This window comes from Cotesia typhae, unplaced genomic scaffold (assembly GCF_013202065.1).
Source record: "Cotesia typhae breed Kobodo isofemale line unplaced genomic scaffold, CoteBio_Ctyphae contig_48, whole genome shotgun sequence".
Classification (NCBI taxonomy): domain Eukaryota; kingdom Metazoa; phylum Arthropoda; class Insecta; order Hymenoptera; family Braconidae; genus Cotesia; species Cotesia typhae.
In genome coordinates, this window is record NW_027423756.1 from 10,008,252 (window position 1) to 10,019,968 (window position 11,717).

Here is an 11,717-nt window from a genome sequence, read left to right on the forward strand (position 1 = left end):
CAATTAAATGACTACATTTTTTTTTTTTTTAATTAATAGCATTGAGTTGAATTAACTTACGAAATAAAAAAAATACAGTTAAATATAACATATATACTCAACAGGGAATTTGCTTTTAAAAGTTAACTACAAAAATGAAACTTATACTGTGTTTGTTAAAAGTTTATTATTTTTTTTCAATAATAAAAGTATCTAATTTGCAAATAGTCACTGATAATTATGCTGAAAAAAATTTAACAAATTTTAACAAAGGGGAAGGAAATGAAGAATTGTTAAACAGAAAACAAAGGGCAGTTGTGTGGCTGTATATGATAAAAATTTGGGAGAATGGTATCATTCCTTATGAATTTGATAGCATGATTAATGGACAGCAGCAAAAACTTATAAAAGAAGGGATGAGGGAGTGGGAAAAATCAACGTGTATTCAATTTGTCCCACGAATCATAAAAATCCATAAAAATTATGTGAATTTTACAAGTATCGACTCATGCGGGTGAGATTTTATTATTATAATTTTTTAAGTAATTAATTAATTAATTAATTTGTTATATAGACGTAGCTGTTGTTATGTTAAAAAGCAAAAACAATTTTATATTCATTTACGGGATTATTGCTATGATAAAAATACTATTTTGCACGAATTGGGACACGCTATTGGTTTTCTCCATGAACACAATCGTTCGGATCGTGACAAGTTCATTGAAATTCAATATCTTCATATCAATGACGGTGAGTAACAAAAAAAATTCGGAAGGGTTCTGACGTAAACATTTAAATGTAACTTATCGTAAAAATATTAAACGTCTGGGATAAAATGAGTATCATTTAAATTTTTATTTGTAGATAAACGGTTACAATATTCTAAATATCCAAACTACTCTGATATTACCACTTTGGGTACATCCTATGATTATTATTCCGTAATGCATTATGTTAAAAATATAGATCCAATCGGCCCGATGGCAGATTCAGTTTTGAAAGCAAAAAGTTTGACACCCAGTGATACTGACATAGCAGCAGCTAATCTGTTGCATCGTTGTTGCAGTAATGTTTATAATATAATAAGCAAAATATTTTTAAACCTTCAGTACTCATGTAAACATTTGTGGTAATCACTGAAAAGATAATAAAAAAAATTACTAGTGTGTTAGAATGAGTTTGGAAAAATTTTTACACTGACAGTGCTGAAGAGTTTATTTTACTGCAAATTTTCATTATTAAATTGAAAAAAAAAAAAAAAAAAACAATTTCAATTTTACACAGGTTGCAAGAAAAATTTTTATGAACCTAGCGGTGCGTTCGAGCAACCAAAGAATGATAAAAATGAGACATTTGATAATTTTGAAAGGTGTGAGTGGAGAATACGAGCAGCGGAAGGTGAACGAATTCAACTCAACATCTCTTCACTGGACATTTTGAATTCATATAATTGTTTGCTTGATTATTTGGAAGTACGCAACGGACATCATCCAAATAGTGAAGTCTTGGGTACTTTTTAGTTTAAGTAACAGCTTAGATAATAATTTATTTTAACAAAAAAACATAGCGTATAAAACCAAAAATTCTACTTAATTAAAGTGCTTTATTATATTTTTTATTTCTTTATCATTTATTCATAATTTTTCATTAAAAAATATTTTTCCAGCCCGTTACTGTGGAAAAATCGATCAAGCTATAGTAATTGCTAGCAATATTCTACTAGTTACTTGGGTTAAAATAAGTCTTCATAATACTAGTAGCTCTTTTAAGGCCAAATACAAAACCATTTGTGGTAATTTTGTTGACTTAAATTACGATACTGCTTATAATTTTGAATCATCAAATTTTCCTGAGCCCTATCAACCAAATAAGCAGTGCCATTGGAATTTTTCAGCGCCAGAAAACTATAAAATATCCATAAATTTTATTTTTTTTAAAATTGAAGAAAGTGAAAATTGTATAAAAGATTATATTCGAATCATAGATGGTAATGATTTTGATAATCTATTACTTGGAACTTTCTGTGGTGTTAAAAATTATTTAAAAATTAACTCAACAGAAAACAGGTTGAATGTTTTATTCTCTAGCGATTCACAAATTCAAGAGGTTGGTTTTTCAGCTACTGTAACGGCAGTGCTGAAAACCCTTGATAAAAATTATTAAAATTATAATTGTATTTATTTTTTTCAAGAGTTAAAGAAATGAAAAAAAAAATTTTCATTTGTTCACTTTGATTTATTAAACGACAAAAAATGATTTATTGCTTTTTTAAGATCAAAATTTTAATGATTCATTTTCTTCTTTCAAATAAACGACTAAATGGATAAAAATGTTTTAAATAAATAAATCTAATGAGTAATGATATAAAAATTGTAATTGATTATTGTAAACATAAAAAAATTAATTTATAAGCGAGTATATTTTCTGAGGTAGCATCGAGTTTCTTACGACGGTAAATACAGAATTTCCTCTCGCAATTCTCTAAGCCACATCTTGAGCCCTCAATTTCACTAGAGTAAAAGCTCAATGAAAAGCGTGATAAAATGGCTTCTTATTCTCGCGTTTATATTCAATCTCAAGGCAACTGGGTAGGCACAAAGGGCTTCATCTGAAACACGTTAGTCGCCGTTCACCGCTCTCAACATGTATCTCTGTCATATATCTATATACAGAGATATACCGACAGATACATAGATACATAGGCGATAGTGTTGGTACAGAACCGAAGGGAGTAAATCGGTTCCGATGCATTATGTAGTATCTCCTTGATCCTCTGTAATGCATCTATGCATGGACTTGAGGGATATCCTGTCATTTTGGAGACACTGTCCTCTTGTATACTGCCTGAAGATCTGAGGTTAATTGCGTCAACAATTATTATTATTATAAGTTAATGTCAGTTTTTTTAAATTAACCTTCAGGGTAAATTTATGACGAAAATTTGAATAGAGTCGGATTGGGTGGAATTAATTATTGCGCTACGACGTATACTTGTATGCTAAATGCAACCACGTTTCGCACTCAGCTTGATTGCTATTTACATAAAAGATCTGGCACGCCAAAACAATCAGTTTCATCAACAAATTGCTCCATTAAATTATACTTTTTTCATTATCATTAAACGGGTTTATTGCTTTGATTTATTTATCATTACTTTTGTTTCAATAATTAAGAATTTTTTATTTTTTTTAATTAAATAATTTGAAAATGTACACATTTGTTATGATTTTAGAGAAAAATTATTTTATATGAACATTAATTATAAAAAAAAAATTTTTTTTAACTTGTATAGAGTTTTCTTCTTAAAAATTGTTTTCAAAATTCCATCTATTTCATTGTTTTATTATTTATTATCTATTTAATGATTTAAAATTATTAAGCCGATCCTTGAAATTAGGAAATAAATAACTTTTAATTTTAACTACTGTCAAATTTATATCGATTTTTCAAATTTACGAAATGATCATCGAACATCAAAAAACAAATTAGATTTTTATAAACTGTTTTAAAAATCCAAAAATTAATTTATAAAAATCATATTTTAAAATTTAATTATTCATTGTAAATTGCGTTACTTAAAATGTTTTAAAAATTCTAAAAAATTTTTTTACCAGTGTCCTGTAATTTTTAAGTTTTCTTTTATATATTGTATTAGGTATAATATATATCTTTGGCTCTGTTTTGGACAAGTAATATATGTATAATATGGTTAAACAGTAGGTGCAGCTTGTATATAACAGAACGTTTCGCGTACCACCAATAAATAACAGTCTTGTGTACCACCAAAATCCACTCTATTCAGTATATATACGGTATACGGTATACCTTATATTGTATGATATACTAACAATACATAACGGCTAAGTACACTTACACATTACAACTACAACAACCATTTACCATGATATATTATCGGCCATTAACATATTAAAATATAATTAAAAACTAAAATAATCCCGATAATTATTTCTTTATTTATCACTTTAATTAAAACAGTAATTGCGTACTAAAAAATTCATTGAGAAGTGAAACGAAGAGAAGTGTGTTTAGAAAAAAAAATATAAAAAACTGAATTTTGTTTTTTTTTTTTTTTTTTTTTTTGTGCACCGATACCAGTACTAGCACGGCAGTGTTTGACGGGTGCGTCACAAGGTAAAAAGATAAGACATGAACGATGTTGGTAAAGATAGCGTATCTTTATTACCTTTCACAGAAACGTCTTGGAACGGTGTAATGTCAACCTTATACAGTTTATACGTACATATATTTTTATCATACCACATCAAGTTTAATATTGTCGAATGACTGTAATCTTTATGTTTTATGGTCACCAATCAAATAAATATCAAGTTTATTAGGTTTAGGAGAAAAATAAAAAACATCATAATAAAATATAAATGACTTGCAATTTCAATTTTTAATGTCATTTTAAATGTCTCGTTACATTTAGATCGTACTTATTTGTTTACTTGAGGTTTTAGTAAAATTTTCTTTTTTTTTCTTTAATTTTTACGCCCATTAAGACTTTAAAATACTTAAACATATTTTTTCTTGATTATGACTTTTATCACTAAAAAAAAAAAAAAAAAAAATTAACAGAGTTAATTGTTATTTTTTTACTATGGTCTTATTGCTTGTAAGCAAAAATATGATTTACATATTTACGCTTTTATTTTTATCCAAAACTTCCGATTTTTAGTAATCGCATTTATTATTATAAACTTATTTTTTATTTTTATTCCTGAAAAATTTCTCTAATACTTTATTTAAAAAAAAATTAATCTGGTGAAAAATTCTTAAGCCAAAAAAACGTGTTCTTGATTTCAGTAAATTTTACTTAACTTAATTATTTTTCCTTCTGCTCCGAATTAATTTTTTCTTTCTTTCAGTGTGTAAAGTATGTGAGAGTAAATTATTTCAATCATTAAAGGGGCGGTGTTATAATACAATTTTTTAATAAGCATGACAATGTATTAAATAAATTTATTCAGTCTTTTTTTATTCAATAGTGACATGAATTGGATTAATTGATGCTAATTATAAAAACATGACTTGAATTTATGGAAATTAGATTGATGTATTGAATAAGACACATGATAGAGATACTTGATATTAAAATGAAGATAAATGTTGATTGGTTGCAAAAATTAGATTTTTAAACCAGAAATTTATTATTTAAAAAAAAAAAATAGAGTATTAGTCCAAGTCGTGAGAAGTAACTCGACATGTTCACGACATCTCATCGAATTTTATTGAGCAAGTAAATCCTCAAATCTCAATGTTCCGTCTCGGGTTCATATCGTTGCTGAGGGACCAGTGCGCCACCGGAGAGGACGACCCTTTGCGTTACGACGTCTTCGTAAGCCTAAGCGACACACATTCTATTCGATCCCTTACTTCGAGAAGACTTCACTCACTACTACTACTACAACCTCCATCGCTATTACTGAGAAATATACTGATACATAGTGTATCTTTAACCAAATACAGTCATTCAGTTGAAAACAACGTCGGCTTGACAATTCTAAATAAAATTGCAGGATAGTTTTCCCTTCTTTCTTAAAAATAATCAACATAAATTCAAATTCAAATTCTATCTCTCAAGATTTACTTTCTTGAGTAATAAATATTTTATATAGCTCATTACACTTGTTTTTAAATCACTTTTACATCTAAATCCAATGAACTGTGTTCTATATAAAGCAAAATAATATTTTTTTTAGTATTGATATGCACATAATGTTGCCTAATGTAAAAATCAGCCGACAAGTTAAAAAAAAAATGTTGTAACAAATATTAATAAAGAAAAAGCATAAAAAAATAAAATTAATCGATTAATTATAACTCATCATGTTGTGAAATATTTATCTTATGGTAATCGAAAATTTGAATTTTTTTTTTCAATTCGTCACAGATTACAATATTGATAAAAGTTTAATTTTGGAAAGATGGCTTTTGTTAATTTTTTAATTGTTTTTTTTTAAATTGTGATTGGATATGAATTTCGACATGCATCAATACATTCCATCTTTATGTATTGTAATTAATAATTATTTATTAATTTATTCTACCGAAATCAACTATAAAAAGACACCGATCGGCAATTATTAAATCACTTGATAAAAATTTATTGTTCCAAAAACACGAAAAAATAATTTTATACAGAATGTTGTATTATTTGATAGCTTTTTGTTCAGTTGCCCTGCTAGAAGCTCATGCTCAAAATTTGCAAAATGGTTCTTGTCCTTCGATGAAATTTGATCGCGTCGATCCATATCAAGTAAGTTTTTCGTTGCAAATTAATTTATTTATTATAATTTATAAGTTACAGTACAATAAGTTTGTTGATGTAAACTTTTGGTTTTATTTTTATTTTATATATTTAAAATGATTTATTATTTTTTATAATTTTATGAAATTTTCATCTTGAGCATCTGATGAAGCTAGGAAACATTATTAATGAACATTAAAAGAATTTTTATCCAACAAACTGCGAAAATTATTATTACAAATATTATAAATTTTAGTGTGAAAAATAATTAATTTCTTTAGATGACTGGTCAATGGTTTGATTACGGACGTAGCAACAATAATCCGACTAATGGAGAAACATGTGGATTCGACCATTGGAACCCGCCTGTCAACGGTTCATCAAAATTAGTCTTTTCTGCCAATTCAGCATATGAAGATAACTTTTTTAAATTTATTATTAATTCGATTTTCGATGAAAAATTTTATTAACAAATACTTTATGGCTTAGCCTCGGCAGTTATCAAGACGTTGTTGCTAATATTAGATTTATCAGTGATAATTCATTCATACTGAGCCTGGAGTTACCAAATGTGGGAGAGATATCAGTTAATCACGCCGTTCTCGAAGTAGACTATAATAACTTCGTTATATATTACGAATGTAACAACAAAGGGTCCGGCTAGTAAGTACATCGCAAAAAAATCCATCATGATTTTTCCATGCTAATTATTAATAATTTTTTTTATTAGCACTACCTCCTTCTGGGTAAAGACACGCAGACCGTATCCATCATTCCAGGTTGAAAGCATGATTCGTAATTCGTTGGCAAACCACGGTCTCTCGTACGGAAGATTGACTCGAATCAGTCAACAGAACTGCTTTAGAAATAATTATTAATGATAATTATGTCACTTAAATTTTGCAACGTGCATAATAAATAATAAAATTGATAAAATGTAATCTTTGGCAATTATACATTTTATTTATTAATATTTTTGAATTTTGAAGTCTTCTAGCTTTGAATTTTTCAAAAATTTTATTTCAATAAAAATTTATGATAATAAAAATCATTTCGATGGTAAAAAAAATGCAAAAATTTATAAACTTATGATAATTTTAAATTGATCTTCTTTATCAATTCACCGAATATTTTTTAAGATCGAAAAATATATAAATAATAGAAAAACATTTTGTAAAAATTAAAAAAAATTACAAGTGAAAATTCTTAAAAGCATTTTTGTTTTTTTTGGCAAATATCTGCTGATTTTAGTATCATTAATCTTGCGTTATAAATAATCCGCATAAATTAAAGAAACATTTTGACAAATTTGCAGAAGACTCGCATCTGAGACACATGTTTTTGATAAAAGAAAATATTAAAAATCATATTGTAAAATATTGATCTTCCAATAATAATAATAATAATAATAATAATAATAATAATATATAAGGCAGCAATATATGCGGCAAGAACCCTTGGTCTTGGAGAAATAAACGCTCTTATGGAACTCCGAAAGGAGGAATTTAAGAGCGTCATCAGGAACACCGAGGAAAAACTACTCCTTGGCGAACTGATGGACAAGTCCATGCACAGCGTGTTCTTTAAACACGTGCGTGATCATGGCTTGTCCACCCAGCTGACGTTTTCCTTCTTAAAGTCAGCTGGCCTGATGTCCGAGACTGAAGGGTTCATATTTGCCTGCTAAGATGGTGTCATTAACACTCTTGAGTACCGTAGCAAGGTGCTCCAGGTGCAGCTACCGGACACTTCCTGTAGGAGGTGTAGACAACATCCGGAGACGCTTATGCATCTTTTGTCGGCATGTCCAGTGCTGGCAAGAGGTGCATATATCCAGCGTCACAATGCTGCCCTGAGAGTACTGTACTACTATCTTCGTCATTGCTACGGTATTGACGTGACACCAGTGCTGCCTTATCTGTCAGGAGATATTCCCCAGGTTGTTGAGAATGACAGTTGCAAAATTTATTGGAACATGCCATTTGCAACAACTCGGCGGATAGACCACAACAAACCTGATATTGTGCTCTTCGACAAGGCCACTCGTGACATTTATGTCATTGAGTTCTCGGCCCCGGCTGAATATAACATCTCAGCCAAAGAAGAGCACAAAAGACAAATATATCAGAACCTCCTGTTTGAAATTGGCAAACTTTACCCAGGTTACCGTATCAAGCTTGTCGTCCTGATTGTTGGCGTCCTAGGAGGGATGAAACAGTCTTTTGTATCCTCACTTGCCAAAGTTCCAGCTTGTTCATCAAAAGCTGAGTTCTTGGCAGTTAGGATGCAGAAGGCTGTTTTACTTGGTTTTCTCCGTCTCTTAAGGGCAATGACTTTGGCCTGCTGTGATCACTAACCGCCTTGTTGTGCGGAATGGTCCAGCAGTAACGGATGGAGCTCAGGCTGGGCCCTCGGAGAATCGGACTCCGGGGATAACCCCCCTGAGCATTTAATAACAAAATAATAATAATAATAATAATAATAATAATAATAATAATAATAACGCTGCAGATTTTATTTAGTTAAAGTATTTTATTATTTCAACATTCTCTTTCACGTAATAAGAGAAAATATTGATTTAAGAGAAAATATTAATTTTGAAAAAATGTGCACTGTTGATAAAAAAAACTGTTTTTTCAATTGCTATCTTCTTCAATCGCAAGTAAAGGCATTATTATTATTTATTACGAATAAATCTTCTAAGATAATATAACATCAATAACCAAAGATCAAAATAAATTTATCAAGTTAGTTTAAAGGCTTTTTGTTTACTGGCTTTTAAAATGGGACAGCCGATCAACTAAAGACCAAGATTTGTAAAATAAAAAGAGAAAAATGACTTGTCATAAATCCATTAAGTGAATAATTAATTTAATGACAATTAATAATTTTCTTTTGACAAAATATAAAATTTTCATGAAACTAAAATTTTTAAAAATTATCAAAGGGATAAAGCAAAAACAAAACGTGCGTAAAATATGAAACAGTGAACATACTTATGTGCATAAGTAGATCATTTAATCCTTGAGCTATTCTAAAGTTAAGATGTTAACTCTTAAATTATTATCCTCTTGCTTATCTTACTCGAAATTTAAGTGTAAGTGTCCACCTAATGGCGAGCATAGGGACCGTAATACCGCCATAATAGGAATAATGTTAACGTATGACACTCTGTTAGTGTTAGTGTCAGGGTACAGCGTTTAATGTCCGTTAAGTTTAGTTTAGCGTATGCGACATGGGGTTCATAGGGTTCTCAAACCATTCTAGAGAATCTCACCCTCTGTTTTTTTTACCGCTCACCTACTTCATACTCGCACTCGGTACTCGGCCCATCTAAGAAGGGTAGGGTGCATAATTTATCGTTCTACACCCTCTCTGTCTTAATGCGATGCATGAAAATTCTGCAAGGTTATCGCTGCTCAACCTATAATCGAGGGTTATTGTGTCACTGATGTTGCTCGCCAGTTATCGTCTATTAAGTGACAATTTGTACTTTTAGGGATGATAAATGTATGCATTGCATTGTTGAAGTCTTAAATTGAACTGTTTTTACTTATTAGATGAGACATTTATTTTTATAAGCTAATAATGAAGAATAATTTTTTTATTTGGAGAAAAAAATGTAATATTGTTGGCAAAATCAAAATTTTATTCATTTTTTTAATAATATTATTCATTTATTTTTTTTTTATAATTACCAAAACTGATTTTCATAATTGAAATAAAAAATTAATGTGAAATATATAAAATTATAAAATGTAAATTTTATATCACAATTATAATAGGAGTTTTTAATTAATTTTACTGCAATCGATAACAGTTGTGGCTTGTAAATATCTTCATTTTTTTTTTCACTTTTCAAAAATTCTGAATATCAATATTTATCAATAAATTTTTTAATAATTAAAAAATTTCATTACTCATAAGGTTAGTTATAAATTTTGAATAAATAAATAAAACAAATAGTAGAATAGAATTGGTTTTTATTGTGACTAGATTACAAACGATATCTATAATCGAATACCAAATAAAAATCAGGATTCGACCAAGAAACGTACACACAAGTGGGAAGATGATAACGTCAATTAAATGACAACTATTTATTCTTTCAGTAGAATTAAGTATCTTCTCAAATTATCGCGCAATTATTTCAGGATATGTCTATTTATTTGACTTTATATTCGTACGTCACTGGGATTCATACAAAATAGCGGTCGCTTGAATTTTTCACTTACACACTATACAATTCTATGTACTGGATCGCGTTACAATTTTATTTAATAATATTTTATTTTATTTTAATTTTTTCATCACACTTTAAAATCACCACTTGCTAGTAGTTGAGTAATTTATTTTAAAGTGTCTGAAAAAAGAATATATATATATATATATATTTTATTTATTTATTTATATAATTTTACTTTGTTTCTTCCATTAATTTTATTGTTAAGTGTACCGAATATCATCAATATTACATTTACAAACGATTTTAATATTTATGTAACGTACAATACAATTGATTAACGATCCTCTGTACAGGGCAGCCTTTCGACGAAAATTCATCGATAAATGCCAAAAAAAATTTTAAATCACTTATTGTATTTATTCTACATTATCAATTATCATTTTTAATCAATTAACTTTTTTTGGTATCTGCTGAATTACATTATCATTTATTTTTATTATAATTATTTTTTATAATAACTATTATTTATTATTATAATTATCCAAATGTTTACAATTTATTTAATATTTAATTCGATTAGATTAACGCGTCGTACAATTAATGTCTACTATACAAATATCTACAAAATATTTTGAAATTACACGAATTATTTTTACCAATATCAAAACAAACAATCAACCAAATTTAATTATTGCACAAAACTTTGGTCTAAATAATATCAAAATTTAATCAAAATTCATCATCAATTATGAGTACAAACTTATTTTCCATTGAAAAAAAAAAAAAAAAAAATTGATAAAAATATTCGTGTAGAAAATAATAACAACATCAATAATAAAAATCATTGATTACGATTATCATCCCAAGCGAGAGACAATGACTGTGAGCCGATAGAATTATTAGTCCAAGAGTCAAAAAGCGAGGACCAGTAGCCAGCCGCAGAGGTAGCCGCATGTTGCCAGTATCCAGGCAGCCTTCCGCCGTGGCCAGTAGTCGCGCCACTGTTCATGCCAATTCCCATACCAAAAGTAGCTCCTCCTGAGACTACGCTACTGTTTCCACTTCCACTTCCACTTCCACTCCCACTCCCGCTACTGGCCATAAGATTTTCCGTAGCCGCAGTGGCGTTAAGAATCATTCTGTCCTCGTTAATCTTCTGGTCCGCCGTGGTGTTATCTTCGTCGTACATGAGGTAGTGCTGTTGGGAGGTCGTAGATGAGGGAGTCGACGACAGCATCGGAGACCCGGCGGACCTCGGCCTGGGTCACTCTACTCCCGTAT

At 29.2% G+C, this 11,717-nt stretch overlaps 2 protein-coding genes across 2 annotated transcripts; one reads left to right on the forward strand and one right to left on the reverse strand.

Moving 5' to 3' along the window:
• Positions 1 to 923: 923 nt before the first annotated feature.
• LOC141529621 (protein tolkin-like) lies at positions 924 to 2,142 on the forward strand. Its single transcript, XM_074246255.1, has 3 exons — positions 924 to 1,044; positions 1,264 to 1,488; positions 1,646 to 2,142. Exons 1-3 carry the CDS (start codon positions 924 to 926, stop codon positions 2,140 to 2,142), a joined length of 843 nt encoding a protein of 280 aa, XP_074102356.1.
• An 8,074-nt stretch (positions 2,143 to 10,216) lies between these two features.
• Positions 10,217 to 11,675, reverse strand: LOC141529803 (uncharacterized). The gene has a single exon (XM_074246505.1). It carries the CDS (start codon positions 11,671 to 11,673, stop codon positions 11,278 to 11,280), a length of 396 nt encoding a protein of 131 aa, XP_074102606.1. The 5' UTR covers positions 11,674 to 11,675; the 3' UTR covers positions 10,217 to 11,277.
• Positions 11,676 to 11,717: the final 42 nt, after the last annotated feature.